The sequence below is a fragment of the Strix aluco genome, chromosome 18 (assembly GCF_031877795.1).
Source record: "Strix aluco isolate bStrAlu1 chromosome 18, bStrAlu1.hap1, whole genome shotgun sequence".
Lineage (NCBI taxonomy): Eukaryota > Metazoa > Chordata > Aves > Strigiformes > Strigidae > Strix > Strix aluco.
The window spans coordinates 15,130,614-15,149,981 of record NC_133948.1 but is presented as its reverse complement, the minus strand read 5'-3'; the positions used below and the strand labels follow the sequence as shown (position 1 = coordinate 15,149,981).

At 56.1% G+C, this 19,368-nt stretch overlaps 1 protein-coding gene across 9 annotated transcripts in view; it reads right to left on the bottom strand.

The window, feature by feature from the left end:
- Positions 1 to 4,882: 4,882 nt before the first annotated feature.
- Positions 4,883 to 19,368, bottom strand: part of NF2 (NF2, moesin-ezrin-radixin like (MERLIN) tumor suppressor) — a 49,062-nt gene continuing 34,576 nt past the window's right edge. For 3 of the 9 annotated variants that reach the window (XM_074844674.1, XM_074844681.1, XM_074844680.1), the window contains 3 exons: positions 18,640 to 18,770; positions 16,689 to 16,848; positions 4,883 to 6,308 (listed from right to left, as the gene is read on the bottom strand). In XM_074844674.1, the coding sequence (XP_074700775.1) occupies positions 6,258 to 6,308; positions 16,689 to 16,848; positions 18,640 to 18,770 (342 nt within the window). In that variant the 3' untranslated portion in view covers positions 4,883 to 6,257. Of the gene's footprint in view, positions 6,309 to 14,149; positions 14,272 to 14,294; positions 14,893 to 15,288; positions 15,294 to 16,688; positions 16,849 to 18,639; positions 18,771 to 19,368 lie in introns of those variants that run through there. The other 6 variants (XR_012625689.1, XM_074844677.1, XM_074844676.1 and 3 more) reach the window with 6 other exon arrangements.

The window sequence follows — 19,368 nt, the reverse complement described above, 5'->3', positions numbered from 1 at the left end:
AGGCACCGTGCGAGGGTGAAGCCATCCCTGACCTCACCTGGCTGACCTTCAGCTCAAATCCTCAGTGATAGCGGCAGCAAGGGGAATAAATGCAACAAAATCCTCATTACAGCACCTGTGCATCTGTGACACAGGTGGGCGCTGGTACCAGGCTGGTCTCTGAGGGGCTTTTCTTCACTACAGCCAATGCTGAAGTCAGACTCCAAAACAAAACCCTTGGCTGAGCAGTAAGACTGTTTAGAAACGGCTTCCACGTCTCCCTCGCAGCATCCATATGGCTTTTTCCTCTCTGTACGCACCACCCCAGCAACCCTCCTTGCAACGAGCTTTGCCTTCAGGACACGGCTGTCCGGGGCCAGGCTCTGCTCCCATCCCACTGTCGGCACGCAGGCGATGCTCACCAGGAGCCACCAGCAACCAGCCGTGCCACATCAGCACAGTAACCTCAGGTTATGACATGGGCTCCACCTCTCCAGGGTGCTGGGAGCTGCTGCGCTGGGAAGCCTGGCAGGATGATACCAGGACCCAGTGGTACCTGGTGCCACAATGCCAGGAGCTGGCGGTACCCAGGCTGGCAGTAGGCAGCATCCCCACAGGGCTGTGACATGCCCACTGTCCCCGCAGCAGGTGATACAGGGTCTGGGTGGGAGCAGGACTCCAGCGTTCCCGTTCCAGATCCAGCCTGTGCTCCCCAAGCAGCAGCAGCAGCAGCGGATGCCAGGGGGAGGCCGGGAGGGATGATGCTGCCTGAGGTGATTAATAGGGGAGTGAAAATTAATGGCGAGGGTGAAAGGGTGGGATCCTGGCTGGTGGGATCCTGGCTGAGGCCACGTCTCCTTCCCGGGGCCATGTCCCCCTCAGGGCCACCCGTGTGCTCATCAGCAGTGCCAGCTCACTCTCCTCCATGCCCGGAGAGATATCGGCCCTTGAGCTCTTGGGGCAGCAGCTCCTGAGCTCTCCTGGACAATGGCTGGTCCTGAGGGTGTGTTGCATGGTCCTACACCAAACCACTTGGCCCTGCGTCCCACGTCCTGCCGCATGGTCCTGCAGCAGACTGCGAGGTCCCACTCCCCACAGCGTGGTCCTTCACCAAACCATGTGGTGCTGCAGCCTGCGGCACCATCCTGCACCAGACTACGTCATCCTGCAGCCGCTGTGCTGTTCCGAGTCCCATCATACATTCATGCAGCCCACCACCCTGTCCTGCACCCCATCGCATGGTCCCGTGCCCCACCGTATGGCCCTACACCCTGCTGCATGGTCCTGCCCCAAACCACAGCACCCTGCATCCCCCCTGGGGTCCTGCACCCCACCACAAGGTCAGGCACCCCACTGCATGATCCTGTGCCCCACCACGTGGTCCTGTGCCCCACCATGTGCTCTTACAACCCATCACACGATCCCACACCCCATCACATGGTCTGGTACCCTACTGTGCAATCCCGCACCCCATCACACAGTCCTGCACCCCACCTCACGGTCCTGCATCCCACCAGCTGGTCCCACACCCCACCGCAGGGTCCCGCACCCCATCACCCAACATCCCCCTGCTCGGCCCGAGCAGCCTCCAGCGATTCATCCTCCTCTCACAGGGAAACCACGGTGGCTGGAGAAGCTCAACCTGCTTTTTATTTTATAGCATCCATATATTATCCCCTTCCTGGTGCTTGTCCTCGGTGGCTGAGTGGGCACCACTGGTACCAGGCAGAGGTTTCGCTCCGGAGCTGCGCCCTCCCCGCTGGCAATCCTCCCTCTTGGCCCGTTAAGCCCCTAGTTAAGCCGACAAGTCACACATCAGGCTTTTAATTACAGCTTTGCTGGCTGCTCCAGGGGAGGTGTCAGGGCAGGGGGAGAAGCACTGAGCTCGTCAGGTCTCTACTGGGACCAGGGCAGCCCTGGGTGCCACCCACCCCAGCAGGGCTGCCTCTCCCCTTCCTTCTCCCTCTTAATTTCATTTTCTTCCCCCTTTTTCTCCCCAGAAGACAAAGGGCCAGGAAGAGGGAAAGGTGGAGGGACACGGATGGCTGTGCCAGCCATCAGCTCATGCCAGAGGTGACGGATGAGGATGGATGTGGCCAGTGGGGATGGCGCAGGGCTGGCAACCACTGGCCAAGGAAGGAATAAGGCCCCCACGTCCCCAAGACATTGTCCCCAGAGAGCAGGACCCCAGCTGGCTTTGACCCCAGGGACCAGCGTTTCATGTGGGCATCCTGCAACCTGGACCCAAACCACGTGGGAGCTGAGCACCCACGGGTGCTCTGAGCTCCCCGGGGTGCCCGAGAGCAGGGATGGGGTGTCCCATGGGCTGCTCCCCTCATTCCCACCAGTCTGTGTCCATTAAGTGGTGAGCCAGAGCCGGGTCAGTGCTAACACCCGTGTGCCAACTCCTAGCACCCATCCTGCGTGTTGGGGCACCCGCTGCACCCTGACATCACTGGGGTGCACGAGCGCACCTCCCTGCTTCACCCCCCTGTGCAAATACACATCCCTGGGCACACACACCCGCCTGCAGATGCCCTTCACTCGTGCATCCACACCCCCTTAATGCAAAAACACCCCTTGTGCAAATGCAAATCCCTTGTGCAAGCGCACGTCCTACGTGCAAAGGCCCTTCCCTCGTGCAAACACGCTCCCCATACGAGCCCACACGTGCAGGAGCACCCCAGGCCCCCGCAGCCGTTCCCAGCCCTGCCCAGGGATGTGCCAGTGGCCCCCTCACCCCCGCTGATCCCTGCTCCCCACTCCTCCCCTCGGCCCTCCGAGGCACCCAGCACCAGGACAGCACCCCGGGGTGCAGGGGGGCAGCTGGGGGTGCGGAGCAGCCGCCGGGGTGGCAGCCCATGAGGTACAGAGGGGGAGGCCTCGGGTGTTGCCTGGCCTCTGGCACGGTGAGACAAGGCTGGCAGCAACTGATCAGCGGCCCCCAGAGCCGGATGGTCACGCCAGCACCATCCCTGCCTCAGTTTCCCCCTCCATCCCCACTGACCCCCCCCAAAGGCCTTTTCTTGGCAGGTTTTGCCAGCCAACACCATGCACATTTTGGATGGGCACTGAACCAGCACCCTGACACCCCCCCAGGGCTCCTGGCCCTGGCCTAGACACCCACTGGCCACCCTGTGTCCCCTCCACCCCGTGGCAGCGGTGACCCCTATGTCCACAGGTGCTGTCCTGCTCACAGTCCCAGCTTCTTGGTGTTTCTTTTTTTTTTTTTTTTTTGAGAATATTTAATGGTTTGAAAGTGAAATAATGTGATTTGAGGAGGATTTGGGGACAGGGACACTCATGTGAGCAACAAATCGCCTTTACCCGGGCACTGGGTACCAGCCTGTCCCCAAGACAGTCTCAAAGCCACCTCCAGCGTTCAAGTGCGTGGAGAACTGCTGCCAAAATGCTCAGTTGCTGCCTTGGGTCAGCAAAATCCCCCCAATTTCCTTCCCAAGGAATCCATGGAGGAGGAAGGCGTTGGGAGAGGTACTTGGGAAATGGTGTTTGATGAGTTTTTTTCCCTTGGGCAAAGTCATCCCAAGCCAACCCACACCCGCTCCGCCACCACCTCGGCTCTGATGAATTTAATTTTGCTAAAAAGGAAAAAATCGGAATGAAGTTTCCTTTGAAAGCAGAGAAATGGCCCAGCCTGCAGGGCAGGAGGGCAGGCAGGGAGCCAACACCGGGCTGCCCGCTGCAGGGCCGGGGCTGCGCGTCTGCGAGGCTGCCGGTGTGTGAGGCTGCAAGTGTGAGGCTGTGAGCGTGTGAGGCCCTGAGCACGCAAAGCTGGGAGCGCGGGAGGCTGCGGGTGTGCACGGCCCCTGCGGGACCCCCCACCTTGGAGGGGACAAGGACACCCCCCGCGCTGGACCCGGCACTGGCTGCACCCAGCGCATCCCCCCTGCGCTGCTGCCCCGGCATCACGGCCTGGGCTGGGAAAAGTCCTTTCGACTTCGCTTTAGGGCCGAATCCCCCGGCTGGAGGCTCTGCCTGTGCCCCACAGGCAGCGCAGGCAGCGCAGGCAGCGCACCAGCTGCATTATTGACACCGGTGGCTGCGGGCAGCGCTCCCGCCCCACGCGTGGGAAATCAGGTCACCCTCCGCTTCCCTCGCCTGCTGCCTCCCAGCAGCCCCAAAATCTCCCCCATTCCCCCATCGGCATCCCTTTGCCAAAAAAAAAAACCATCCCACTTCCATCAGCCCTGCTTAAAACAACAAAAAAGAGGAAAACCCACCCAAATCCCCCCCAGCCCACCCGCCGGCGCCCGAGGATGAGCCCTCACCAGGAGCTCTGCTTCATCTCCTGGGGTTTTGCTGCCGGTGAACAGATAAACAAGCGCATCCATCACTGAGTGCATCAAGTCCCGGGGGGGCCAGGAGCAGCCCCCCAGGGTCGGGTGTTGCCCAGCCCTGGGGCGTTCGGCACAGACGGTGTTTTGGTGAAGCCCCACTGGCCGCCCCATCTTGGGGCCGGCAGCTCAGCTGGGTCCCTGCGTCACCAAAGGGGTTTTATCCATAATTAATTAAAAAATTGAGGTCAATGCAGCGTATCATTTATTTATTCCAGGCAGGCCAAGATCAGGCAGCATCGGGCAGAGCCCCAGGGATGGCAAACACGGGGCTCACACCCCCCCTGGGTACCCCAAACCCCAGGAGGGGAAAGGGCACCCTGGTGCAAGCGGGGATGGAGGAGCCCTGAGGGACGGGGGACAGTGGGACCCCCGGAGTGATGGGGGGCAGGGGGGGTCCCATCCTGGCCCCGCAGGGAGCTGCCGGAGGGATCCCAGGGCCGCAGCCGTGCTTCCAATTAAAACCTCCCCCCGGCATCAACTGCAGCAGTGAAAGGCTTCATGAGGTTTTTCCCCCCCCCAAAAAAAAAGACCAAACAAGTCCCAGCTCCCCCTCTTAGTGCTTTGAATTTTTATTAAAACAAACGAGAAAACCGTTATTTCTTCTGAGTACAACAGTCCAGGGGAACGGGAAAGCGGCTGTGCCAGGCCACAGCCACGCGAATCGCAGCCATGTGCGGGGTGTCGATCCGAGGCAGCGCCGGTTTTAAATTAAAAGGGTTCAGGACATGATCTACTACACACCAAGCTCCGGGCTGACCCTCCGACCGACTCTGGTGTGGCTGTAGGTCAGCTGAGGTTGTGGGAGGGAGGAATTGGGGGTCCCGAGAGGATGTTGGGGATGCCCAGGGCAGCACCGGCTCTGTTAAAGGGTAAATCGCAGCTCGGAGGGAGGTTTCCCCCCGAGCGGAGGGCAGGATTTGGGACGGAGACACGAAGGAAAGGTCAGGGCATCCCCGTTCCCCCGTGGCCGTGGCCAGGGGGTCGGAGCTGTGAGCAAAGGCACCTGGTTAAGGACAGGCAGGAGCAGGCAGCCCCAGCGCTCGCCTGCCAGGACACAGAGCCCAGGGAGGAGCTGGGGGGGCCCCACATCGTGTTCAGGGGTGCTGGACCTGGGCACGCAGCAAAAGCCCAGCCCTGAGCCCCCAGAGACCCCCTCCCCGGCCTCAAGCTGCCCAGGTTTGTCACAGTTTGCAGGAAAAAAAAAAAAAGGTTTCATTTGGTTGGCACTAGCTGTTCTCCTGCTCCTTACCAGAGAGGAGGAGGAGGATGAAACCTTCCTCCCCACGCCCTGCCCCTGCCTCCTCTCCCCAGAGAAGCAGCAGCCCGAGGTCCCGCAGCCCGAGGTCCCTGCAGCCGCTGCGATCCCGCTCCCTGCCCGCCTGCCTCCCACCGCTGCCGGGCGCGGGGAGAGCCGGCGCGACGGCCCCTGATTTACAGCACTCTACTAGGACATGCTCTGGGTGCCTAATGGGGCTCCCGGCACTGCCAGCACTGCTGGCACCCAGCTCAGCGCCCGGCAGGACAGGGACGGCACCCCGGCCAGGGGAGACCCTTTGGCATGCTCCTCCGCTGGTGGCCAGGCTGGGGGGCACGGCCGCAGCCCCGACCCTGGCACTGGGGGAAAGCCTGGAGGGCTGAGCCAAAAAACTACGCTAGAAAAATAAGAAAAAGGCTGGAAAAAAACAAAAAGAGGGGCAGGGAGGAGGATGAATGGACACTAAGCTAGAGAACATCACACAGTCCGTGGGCAGCCGGGCCCCGAGTCCATCGGTGTGCAGGGGCTGGCAGCAGCCAGGGGGGGCCGGGGGGTGATGCCCGGCTCCCCAACCCTGGTTGGGGCACACCGGTCCTGGGGGGAGGCTCCGGCTGGTGGGGGGGCCGGCCGGCAGGCAGCAGCGGTGCGGAGCGGCTGGTCGCTTCCTAGAGCTCCTCGAAGAAGGCCACGCGGGACTTGGTGCTCTGTAGGGTGAGCTGCAAGAGAGCAGAGGGGGCGGCTGAAGGGGGACGGGGCTGACCCCCTCCTTCCCACAAGGCACCCAAACCACAGCTTCACTCCCCTGGGTGGGCATCGGGCTGAGCAGGAGGGAGCTCCTGCCTTTACCCCCTCCTGGCCCAGCCCCTGCCCCTCCAAAAATCCCAGGGAGGCCAGAAGCGGGGATGTCGAGCAGGCCTGCAGCAGCCGAGCCCCCAGCTGCAAGAAGCACGGCCCGAAGGCAAAGCGTGGGGCAAGGGGAGGCGGGCTGGGCCGGGGGGGAGCGGCGGCCCGCTGCTGCCCACACCACCTTCCCCCCGAGCGGAGGCTGCTGGGGGTTCGATCAGCAGCGTCAGTGTGGCCGCTGTGGGGTACACAGGGCCCCGGAGCAAAGGTGCCAGTCCTGTGCCCTTGGTGTCCAGCGTGCTCCCTCCTCTCCTTGCCCTGCCAGGGGGAACACACAGGGCTCTTGCAAAGCTGGTGGAGAAACAACCTCCATCAGCTGAGGACAGAGGGGGAACCACGCTCATCTCTAAACCCACAGCTTCCCCCAAGCCCCCGGGCCAGCCATGTCAACCGTGCCACCAACATGTCACCAGTTAGGGACCGTCCTCTGTCCCACGCTCATGTCCAACCCCAACCCACCACCCTCGATGGGACGAGCCCACGTGCCCGGTGTGGTCCAAGCAGCCACCACGCAGCTCGTTGCCACCGTCCCAGCACCTGCGTGGGGCTGCTGCCTCCCCCTGCCCCAGGACCTCACCCCAGACCCGCTCGCTCCATCCCGCAGCAGGATGGAGCCGGAGAGCCCTCACTTGTGGGACTGCAACCTTGGAGCCAAGGCTCTGCAGGACTTGGAAACCCGGCCCAGAAAAGCTTTTTGCAGTGCTAGTGAGGTTATCCGAAAAATAATACCCCACAGAAGGACTGCGAGCCCATTTTCTAACCAGCCAAACAAGAGATGAAAGAAACATCCTCAGCACCGAGGAAAAAATCACAGTATTTACAGATAACGGCCCAAAGGAGCGTGGTGGGAGAAGTGCCACCTTCCAACCAGCTGCTGAAACACCGCAAGAGTTTGCCAAACCAGCCGGCTAATTGCGAAGGCTTCGTTTCAGCTGGGTTAAGCAGCGGTGCCTTCTGCCGGGGACGCCGGTTTTGCTGAAACAGGAATCCTAGGATCACGTTACAGTGAGTTAAGCCAAGCGCTTCCCCCTCCCTGCTTCCCCCCACGGCCTTTCCTCAGTAATTCCTTCACAGCTGTAATGCCATTCTGAAAAAATCTGTACTGCAGAGGAAATTTCTGCAGGAGTTTAATACCCTTTGCTGGCAGCATCTCCCGGGCCAGGGCTGGCTCTCCTCCTCCTTAGCACCCCCCTGCTCCTCCAGCAGCCCCTCCAGAGCTGGACGGAGGGTGGATGTGATGGGCCAGGGGCTTTGTGTGCTATGAGCCGCTCTTTGCCTCTCTTTCAAGGCTGGAGAGGCAAAAAAAAAAAAGCGCGGGCAGCCCCAGCCTGCTGCCAGCCCCACTGATAGCCCTGGCGTAGGCTTCATTTTGGCTCCTCCAGCAGAAATCCTGCCTGTGATCCCAAGCAGACACCTGGCTGGGTCACAGGCCAGAGAATTTGGCATCTAAAACCGGAGTGGACATCTCGGCGTGCAGCACAGTCCTTCCCTTTGAGCAGGGCCCTGCCTCTCGCTGCAGTGACCTGACTGCGGCCCCCGACAGAGAAGGGTGGGGGGCGAGGGGGTGTCAGGGGGCTGGAGAGGGGTGGGTGAGGCTGAGCGGTCCCACGCATCTGCTGGGGTGCCAGGGCTCACACCAGGGCCCCTGCACCCACCACAGCCCAAAATGGGGCAGTTTTGCTTTCCTGTTCAGGCTCCGAGAGGCCAAACACCCCTGAGGAGGAACATTTACGTGCCAGCCTTCCACTTCCTAACAGCCTGTCACTGAAGTCATCTCTTCTGCAGGCTGATGGTGAATCAAAGCACCCCAGCCCCTCCCCAGCCCCTGGCAGCGCCGCTCCATTAAAGCACAGCAAGGCGAGATGCCCCCCAGGTCCCCCCCAGCCAACTCAGTGCTCTGACTGAGAAAAGGAGCCAGCTACAACCCCTGATGAGGTGGAGAGGGACGATGTTTCCCCCATGGTTGTAGGGAGATTTGTCTGTTGGGAGTCTGCTCTCTGCCTTTAGCTACACACAGCTCTCCATTAAACCCCCACGTGCTTTCACAGTCCTGGGGTACCTCAAAGCACAGCTCGGGCAGCAGCCTCTGTGCCCAAAGCTGCACCTTCCCGAGCAAATGCTGCTGCAGCGTCGGGGGAGCACGCAGAGGCAGAGCTCCGAGGGCATCCGGCACGGACGCAGGGAGAAGGAAGAGATGCAGCCCAGCTCTTGAACCAGCAGCTTTCATCCGTGACTTTCAAAAGCTCCCCAGGATGCTCACTGTTGCTTTTTGTAACCTATCCAGGGAAACTGAGGCACGGGAAGAGCAGCCCAGCTGCGGGCATATGGGGAGTGGGAGCAAAGACGGGCCTTGATGAGATGAGGTCCCACAGAGAGGTGCGAGCACTGATGTCCCAAGAGGGCCATGCCCGGCGGCTCGGTGGCACTCAGCAGCGGCCAGATTTTGTCATCTCAAAGGCAAAGACCACAGGGATTTCAGTGGTGACAGAGCAGGCACCCGCGCTGTCCCCCTCGCTCCCGCCGTGCTGAGGCACCCCCCATCTCTCATCACCCCCACGTTACACTCTGGCTGTTTCTCAGAAAGCCAAGAGGCTTGTGCAGTGCTGGTGTCGGGGCAGGAGGATTTCTTCCCCTTTAGGCTCCCCAAAGAGGAGCCTCTGGCTGTCTTTCTCCCCAGTAACCTGGAGGGTGTCAGAAAAGCATCACACGAGTGGGATACAGGCCCAGTTGGAGCATTTCTCATTAGCAGGAGCTGGGTTATTGGCACGGGCTCGGCGGTGGCTTGGGCAAGGGAAGGGGCCAGCAGCTTCAGGCTGTTCTGCCTCCACCGGCCCTGGAGCGAAGGCACCTCCGGCAGCTGCCGCTGGGACCTCCGGCACCGGGAACCGGGGCTGCCCGGCCGCTCAGGCAGCTGCCTTCTCGCATCCGATTAGTCAGGCACATGAATAATCAGAGAGGAAATTAGGATTGCTCTTGACTGCACAGTGACCCTCTACTACCACTGCTCCGCTGTGCCTGGAGGGAAAACTCCCCCCCTCCTTTTTTCTTTCTTTTATTCTTGTTTTTCTTGCTGTTGAGCAATTGCAGGCAGGGCGCTCCTCGCTCCCATGGCCGGCGGGGAGCTCTGCCACCGGCCGGTGTTGTGGCCTCGACAGCGAGCCTAGCATGGCTGCAGCATGACAAAACCCGAGGGATGCGGCTGGAGGAAGACGGGCAGAGCCAAGGGAAGCCCCTCAGGGCAGCCTGACTCATCCCCCCCAGCGCTGCGGGGAGCCCTGCAGCGTGAGCCCCAGACAGCTCTCGGCAGGGAAATCCCACTCCTTCACGCAGGGGGCAACTGGTTTTGTTCTTTTCTGCAGCGGGACATAAAAGCGAGGAGCAGAGCAGCTGGGGAGGAGAGCGCAGCTCTGCTCCGGCCTCTCCACCATCTGCTGCGGGAAAGACCTAAGGTGGCCTCCAGCACCTCTGCAAACTCCCCACACTCTCTGCCTCCCCTTTGCCCAGCCAGGCAAGAAGAAATAAATATATATACCCATACCGTAAGGTTGTGCAGGCGAGGCAGAGTGATTAAGAGCAAGTTACATTCTTGCCAGTGAGGACAGGGGAAAAAAAAAATTGATTTACAAGCAGTATTATGATAATCTCCTTTCTGCAGGAGGGAGGGTGGGCTCCACAATGCACTACCAGAGCCATCAAAGAAAATTTAGAGAGAGAGAGAAGGAGCGCAATTAAGCTGCCAGAGCTCAAATGAATCAAGATATGAGAAAGGGAAGAGTCCCACTCTCTGCATTCCTACGCTGGGGTTCCTCTGAGCTCTGCTTTTACCCAGGGCTGCTGGACTGATTTGATTTAAGAAAAACAAACAAACAAAAGCAACCCAATAAGTCCTTCATAGCCAAATGCGGTTTAGAGCGGCTAACCCAATAACTGCAGGCACATAACTTCTGCTGGCTGGGCAAACCGAATAGAGAGAAACCGCCCGGGCTCCCAGCGAGCCCACGGGGGCCGGTGCCCTCCCCACACACTGGAGACGGGGCACAGGCAGGGAAAGGGGGCTGCAAATCACATCAACCTTCCCCCATCCTCCCGGGACCCGAGGAACAGGGAGAGGTTTAAAATTGGTCTTTTCCTTGCCGTTTCCTTGCTTATCCTGCAGCTTGGCCAGGCCGGAGGAGGGGGGGACCAGTGCCACTCGCAGCAGCATCACCTTACCCCATGCGATGTTGGGGATGCTTCCCTGCTGCTGGCAGGGAGATCTGTGGTCCCCGCTAAATCATCACCCGGTGCTGCATACAGTAAATCCTCCTTATTCCCTCTCCCCTCCCCTGAATGTGTTTCTCCATCCCTGCTCACTCCCCCGTCCCCACCGGCCAGGTGGACCTTTCAATTCCCACATTTACTTTTGAAACCAAAACCTTCCTATTTTTCCCTCCCCGCCCCCCTTTCCAGTCCCCACCTCGTCGTTTCTCTCTTACTCCCACGCTGCCGTTTATTCTCTCCCAAGCACAACTTTCCCCCGGCCTCCAACGCTTTGATGAGTGCGTTTAAAAGAGAGAAGATGATGCTCCATTTGAAGGAAATGCTTTTCAAAGGCTGCCACAAAAATAGCTGATAGGCCTGATGTTTCCTAGTTTCCTTTCGCTCCTTGTAAACAAGGAAAGGAGGCTGCCGTGTCCCAGTTTAGCTGCCAGGGAGTTTCACTTCCCAGCTCCGAGGAGAACAAGGGCAGAAAAAAAAAAATGAACCTAGCAGGGACACAGCCTTGCACACACGGTTACGTGTGGGCAAGACCCACGTGGGATGTGCCTCCACCTCCTCCTGCACTCAGAAAATGTGTGTCCAGAGGCGTCTAGAGCTGCTCTGCTCACCGCGTATCTCCTGGCTCTCGCCTGCATCCAAGCCGGGTGCCAGGCAGCACAAAAAGCCAGCATCCTCACTCGTCTTTTCCCTCTACCCTCACAGCTCCCGAGGGGACAGGGAACGCCGGTGCTGCTTCTCCTGGAAAGTCCCTCACTGGTCGCGTGCCCGCTCTGCAGCACGCAGCCTTCCCCTCTCCTGGTGGGAGTGGATTATACAGCGATGCCACGGCAATGCTGCAGTTCTGCATGAGACTGAAGAGCACCTCACCCGTGTGCGGGCTGTCACAGGATCCACAGGAAAGGATGGACGCACCTGTGTGCAGCTCAGCCTGCTCTGTACCATGCAGGCTCCCTCCTTTTGCCCTTCCCAGAGCAGAAGTGTTTCTCGTGCTGGTCCCCTCCCTCTGCAGGATGAAACTCCAGAGGCACAAGAACATTCTCCTTCCCTGAAATGGCCGTGGTCCTCCATCTCCCCAGCAAACCACTGGAGCAAAGCGGATCCATTTCAGGCAGGGGAGTCTGCAGGTCCCAGAAGGGGAGAGGTGAGGAAGCGAGGCCCCAGGAGATGACAAAGAGACCCCACAAGATTTATTGAAGTCCTCGAGGGACATGTTTCAGTGATCCTTAGCAAGATGCTAGCCGGGCGCAGCTGGGGAACGGGCAGAGGGAAGCCATCTGCCCCAGCGCCAGCCTCCCAGAAACCTTCAGCCTGTCCAGATGATTAAGTAGCCTCGTGACATTTGGTGGTGGCACAGCAGCTTTGTATCTGCATCACGAGAGACTCAGATGGCAGTGCCCATCACTAATTCACCAGTGCCCTTACACTGCTGTAGAGGACAGACCACAGCGTATCCTGAAGGTGAGAGGAGTGAAGACAAGCCTGCAGAGGTGCTCTGCCTCGCTCGCCTCTCCGTGCTTGGCAGCCAGGAGCTGCTCACTGCCTAAACCCGAAGGGACAATGCTGCGTCCATAGGGACGGGGTAGAACATGACTGTTCATGGTCCAATGACAGAGGAAGCCCAGACTAGTCTACTGGTGATAAATAAGCAGATTTGAAGTAGCTTATCCAAACCTCAAGTGCCTCGATGATGGGAAAAAATCCTGTATCACCAGAGTTGAGGGCAACACTGCACCGCAATCAGGATCAGCCAGGAGAGCAGCCAGCAAGAGCACATCAGCAACAGCTCATCCCACCACCAAGGTCCACGCAATCCCCAGGGGCACCAGAAGTACTGGTCCCTAGGTGGGAGCTCGAGCACTGTGTCCAACAACAAGCCGAGAGCCACCCGAGAGCCTGGCAGGGGAAGGCCAAGCCTGTCCGCTGAAGGACCAGAGCACTGCTCAAGGACAAAGCTGCTTGTCTGGGAACAGGCGTGGAGATTTGCTCCTTGCCTGGATACTTCAAAGGGCTTAAATCACAGTAAATAAGCATGACTGTGCAAGAAGAAAGCAACTGGAATGAAAGACCTGATTGTGTTTTAGAGCAGCAGCCTGTCCTGGGAGCCTTTCTACACCAGAGGATGCGAGGAAGAAGTGGGTTTTTTCATCTTCTACTACAGCCTAAGCAGTACACCCTCCCGAAGCTGAGCCAGCTGGAGTCAGCAGCACCAGCCCACGGTGGAGAGCACTACGGAGAAGGGAAATCAGTTTCCAGATGAGGTGCTTCTGCTGTGCCCACAGAGCTCATAAAAAAGGATTAGCATGTTAACCACGTAATTAAACATGAAAAACTTAGCAGGCGTCTTCAAAGGCAGGCAACAAAACCCAGAGGTCACACCGCAGCACTTGCTGTGCATCTGGTTTAATTATGGGGGCTCCTCCCAGGCACCGAATCTCTCCCAGCTGCTGGATTAGTCTTTCCACAAACTGTCAGGGCTTCATTTCACTTCCTCATGCTGCAGCCACAAGTGGATTTCACCCCAATTTCACCTGCCACAGAGTTCCTCAAGCCAGTCAGGATGGGACAGCAGGTTTCAACCACAGTCAGCCTGCCCCAGAGACACATCCAAGGTGGCCCAGACTTGCAGCGTCGCCCCTTGTTTTAGCCTCTTCCCCAAGGAAATGCTTAACAATGCGAGCAGCCCGTCTTGGGAACACCTGCAGCCCCCCGAAGAGCGGTTGGTGGCAGCCAGCCAGCACAAAACCCTAACTTGAGTGATTTACAGCCCTGCCTGCAGCCCTGAAAGGGCTGGTCCATGCAAAATGGCACAAACCTGTGCTGATCACTTCTGGGTACCAGCCAGGGGGAAGTCTGCATCTAAAGCATCCTCCTGCCTCTGCTAGAGCTCCAGAGGTGCTGAGAAATTGCTCCACTGTCAGCTGTGCGTGCCTGCTATGCAGGCAGGGCTGTTCAAGCCCTGAGTAACTTTTAATGAAAGCTTTTTCCAAAGGCTTTGGCACCCGCCTTCGTGAGCACTGCTACCACAGCATCCGTGCTGTTCCTTCCCTTAGCGCTACCACTCCAAACCCGCTAAACCCTGTGGGTGTGCAAGAACCATGGTCGAGGAAAGAGCAAAAAAGCTTCCCCAAACTCATCCTCCCGAAGGAGTCAACGCTCTGCACACACACAGCCTGAAGATTGAGGGCAAATCCTCAGAGGAAAGCAGGCTCCGGAAAGAAGAGACATGGCATTAACAGAGCAGGAGTCACCGGCATGCTGAAGGAGGCAGGGGACAGGCAGAGGCATCGCAGGCAGGAAGGAGAGCGGCTCTGACAGCCGGTGTCCCCAGGCGCGATGGCGACCAACAGCTCTACCTCCAGCACCACCCCCAGCTGCAGCCTGGCCCAGGAGGTACCTGCAGACACCGGCTGTCCTCAACCGTCTGCTTCGTGTTCCCGTGATACTCCTCAAAGAGGCAGACGCGCATAACGCGTCCACGTGCTGCTCCGCTCCAAGACGGAGGCGTGTGTTTTTAGCCTGTTAGACAGTTTTGGCAACAAAGAGTTGATGGGGTTTGTTTGGTGGTTGGTTTTTTTTAAAATCCTGAATTTCTTTCTACAGCAAACAAGGGGGATGGTCCTGGTTTACTTCATTAAAGAAATCTTCAAAGGCCACCCTGCATCTCCAATAGATTCCCAGCCACCGGCAGCAGAGCAAAACCAGGCATGTTTAATTATTTAAGCATCTACGCCTGCACTCCCCCACTGACGCTGCCAACTCAACTTCTGCCAAGAAAAGACGCTTCCCAGCACGGAGGGTCAGGTGCAAAATCGAATGCAGAGACGCTGCGAACGCTACCGAGGGAGCGGGAGCTGGGCAGGGCAGCTGCCTGCGACGTGCTGCACGGTTCACCGCGGGGACGGGCAGGGTGCTGCGCCGCGGCCAGCCCGGGCTCACCCCACCGCACCCCGCTGCGGTGCGTCAGGAGCGTTTTAGGGGTGGCAGCAATGGGTGCTGGCTAGAGCGGTGCATATCGCAGGCAAGCTCATGCACGGGTTAGTATTACAGCCAGGGATCCCATCGCCCCACGCAGAGTACCTTGGAATAACCTACTTTGAAGTCTCAAATGCAGATAGGTCTTCTGCCCTGGGCTTGAGGCTAAACCAGCAAAATAAAATGAACAACAAAAAAATAATCCTCTGTGATATGAGTAATGTCATTTGTTCAATCTGTACAGATTGCCTGGAGCACTGAAGTGATCAGCGGCTTCCAGGTGGGGCAGAGGGTTGGTATTATTTAAGTATGGCTAAACTGCTATCCCCTTTTCCATTTCCAGTGTCTTGCATTTTCCTTTCCATCACAACTGCAAAGACAAAAGCCCTCCTGACCTCCTGGAGGCATGAACAAAAGCAGTCTGTAATTTTATTCTGATGTGCTCCACTAATAGACTATTATTTAAAAACCTTTGCTCCTCCAGCGAAGATGCAGGAGCCAGGAAGCTTTGGTTCCCTCCTGAGGGGAGGGGACAGGACAAGACTCCAGCTTCAAAGTAACGAAGACTGACCGCACAGTCCCAATTACAGCGATGAGCTCTGACAGACATCGGAATGATTGCCCAGCCACCTTCTTTAAGTGAGACAAATGGGACCATCAGCTCTCTATGAACTCGTCTCTGTCAGAAGTGAAAATTTAGCATTCTCCATTTCAACTGAGGATTCTAAGCACGGAGACAAAACCTACCAAAACCTACTGGGAGCAGAAATGTCTTCAGATTCTACGACGACAAAAGGGACTCTGAAGATTTTTATATTCTCTGCTCTGGTGGGACCAGGAACCCGAATAGCTCAGGGCTAGCACGGGGAAACCAGGAAGTGAGACCCACTAGATTCATTTTCCTGCCCTAATTCAGTGATCATAAACTCCCAGCCATGAACGTTGCCGTGAACCGATATTTTCAAATCCTTTCAGACATAACTCTCAGCCGGGAGTAGTACATTTGTTTTTAAAACCTGGAGTTGTTACCACAGCCTGCATCCCATGCCATACAGGAGTCCTTCACAAAGACAGCTGCTAGCAGAAAGCCAGCTGGGTAAAAGCCTTTGCAGGGTAAAAGCCTCTGCAGGCGAGAGGGGCTGACCACTACATCCCACCATACCGATTATGGATGCGCCCCCAGCCCCTCGTTACACTGAGCCCAGCTGGGAGAACAGCAGGGCTATTAAGCAAAACAAAAAGGACAGGATGTAAAAATAAAGAACGGGCTTTGTTGTGACCTTTCAGGTGTGACCCCCAGGCTAGCAGACCCAGCCATCCTAACTTTTTGGCTAAGCTGCTCATCTCAACCCCATTTCTAGAGGCAGGTGGTTCCAGGGTCCACAGCACAGGGAGCAGTCATCTCACACACATCCTGCTAGCCAAAAGATTTTGCTGTTAGTAGTTGAAGCTGCACTATAGGTTACTCAAGAACAGATTAAAAGAGAGGACGAGGCTTTTGGCTTTTTCTACTGAAAGCCCCTAAATCAGGAGTATTTTTTCCCCTTATTATTTACCAGACCACCTGAATGCTGCTTCCTTGCAATGCCTGCAGAGAATGGTTGCAACAGGCAGGTGGGGCTTTTCCTGTTCCTGGGGTCACGAGGGTAGCAGATCCCTTCTAACAGCACCCCTGTACAGCTTTTGTTAAGGTTCAGCAAGACCTTCAAACCTCGAGACCTTTGCATCCCTTCACACAGCACTGAAGAGACAAGGCTTGGTTGTGGCAAATATAAGCCAGGACCACCAGAAGCTGAAATTCTCTGCACCCTGGTTCAAAGCTAAGCAGCCGGGGAAGAAAGCCTAGATCAAACAATTTTATTATAACAACTTGTGCAAAAGCTAAATCAAAAAGAACGGTTATTTTGTTGGTTTTTTAAAGGATTTCATCAGGCGAGATACAAACTGGAGCCCTCCGATACCTTTTTAATAGTGTTGTGCTTGCTGTTGCCTCGGCTGGCATTCTCGTTGTGCAATATATCCAGAGCTGTCTCTCTCTCCTTTAGCTTCAGTGCCTCAATTTCTGTCTTCAGCTCATTCAGCTGCTCCTGCAGGTGCTTGCTTTTCTCCATGTACTCTACCCTAGCACACACAAAAAAGTCCTGGGTTAGTACTGGCCAGCTGCACGTGGTGACATGATACCGTGGCAGTCGATAACAGAATTATAACAGAAAAACCTTATCTTCATCATTTCTAGGGCGTGGAACTGACAACATTAGTTTACAGCACACAGTAAACTCCTCCGAGCAATGATTTGTTCGTTATTAAAAAGAGGACCCAGACAGCTGACCCAGGAACAAAACTGTATGTTACGGTACTATAAAAAAATAAAGCCAAGCTGGAGCTGCTGGATGATATTTCTAAGTCTCCCCATTTCCGAGTGAAGCTGCGCCAGGACGTAGGTGAACATTGCACAGTTTCAGTCTACAAGACAGCGGTTTAAGCAGCACTACTCTACTCTCAAACCCAGCTCTCAAACTCGAAGGCACAAATCCTTCCAGTAAGGAAGGACCCTGATGTACTGACTTCTCATGTTTTAGAGGGATTTAGCTTGTAAACTGTGTGGGAGAAAGCACTGCCCCCAAAATATCAGGTACCTTGTAGACACACAGCATCCCTGGGAGGGAGAAAGGTCTCCCAAAAAAAGAAAGAAAGAAAAAAAACCACCACCAAACCCAGCCATTCTTGGGACTCGTCCCTGTCTTCCACGACGAAGCATTGACTGGAGAAAAAAAATCACACCATGCCAGCCTTGTACTTGTGATTAAACACTGAGACCCTGGTCAAAGTACCAGCAGACTAACAAGAACCCTTTCAGAGTGCCAAAATTTGTAGCGAGGTTTATCTCAGCACCCGAGGAAGGTGAACAGTCCCAGGGAAGTCAGCAAAAGCATGCATGCTATTGCTTTCAGAATTTGGCAGAGCCAAGCTCTTCCTGCTTAGGAGAGTGGGATGACCTAGTTAGCAACCTGGGTACAGAACCAGGAATTATCCTGTTATTTTTGGCTTCTTTTTCCTTCTGGCTTTAGGAAAAGTTTTTAACCTTTGTCTCTAGCACAGTGGTCTGTTATTTCATACATGAGAGAGGGTACTGAGCAGAGGCAAAATAAACCACCCTCTGGGATCCAGGGCTGTTTCATTCCAGCCCCAGGAAGTTTTGGCCAGAGTGCTATGGCAGAGCCCTTCTAGCTTTGATCTACTACCCAATCAATGAACAAAGCACATTATTACTACAGAGATTAAAATCTGATCTGCTTTGATTTCTGCTAAATTTGTAATTTTGAAGGCTACACTTACACCCTCAGGAAAACACAAGATCAAAGCTTGTAATCACATCCAAACTTGCTTGCGCACATTTTTATATATAAACATGACACAGATTCCAAGAAAAAGGGGTTAAAGCCCTAACATGGGACCTTACCAGACACTCTCTGGACACACTGCAAATGCACAAGCACCAGCCTGCAACAGCTCAGTGTGCACCAGCAGTCAGACTGCTGTTAACTCTTTCTACCAACATGGGTAGTTCAAGCCTAAACAAGAGCCAGGTTAACCACATGGAGAGGAATTGCCTGATGCCAGGCTCAGCGTGCTTAAACTCGCCTTTAAGCAGGCAGTAGAGACACCAGGCAGTAGAGACACCTGTGACACCAGGTCTCCACCCAGAGAAATGGTCAACCAGTAGCTACATCATGCTCCGGGCAGAGCTACTCATGACCTGGTGAATGTGAAACCAAAAAACCTCTCCCCCTTTCACCTCACACCGGTGCTCATCTGGGATGTAAAAGTCACGTTCAGCCCCGGTGCAAGCCCTCCCACTGCAACCAAGGCACAAATCCCAGCCCTGGCCCGGACTGGATGCGTGCCACATACTTCTCTTTCTCAATTTCCATTGAAAGCCTCTTCATGTCCGTATCCTTGAAGTCAAAGGACAGGCTCTCGTTGATGAGGTTGAAGCTCGGCAGGTCGGTAGGCAGTGCTGTTGTACTTGAGTTCATGGACTGCTAAAGAGAAAGAGGACAAATTAATCCCTTTTGGCCACACGAGTGTTCCTATCGCAAATGTTCTGTAACAAGAGGTAAAATCAGAGCGACACCTAAGCACACAGTACAAGGGGCTACTTACTAATGCTGTAAATAAGGTCCTGATCTGCTACTCACACAGGTAAGCACATGCTCTTCTTGGAGCTGGGTGTATTCTACCCTGCAGCGGCGCTGAACCGGGAGGATCTCATCATTCACATGGGGAAAGGGAGGGGGCACGTGTATTCCTGAGGCAACACAGCCCACAACCCCATTTGTCTGAACCAGCCTCAAACTTTCTGGAGAGCAGATGATGAGGTTCTTTTTCAGCTGGTGATCTTTTAACAGAAGATTGCAAGGGCGCTGCAGAAGCAGAGCGTCCCAAGCACCAGATGAGCCTGAAGATCATTCCCAATATGCTCTTAAATTCAGGGCTATTACTCCTCTGGGACCCTGCTCTTTGTAGTAGTAAAGAGGAAACAAAACACCACCTGCCTGCAAACTCTGTTGACAAAACTTGGTAAAATCTAGGTTTTATCACTGCTGTGCCACTTAAAACAATGTCAGACAGAAGCTGTCT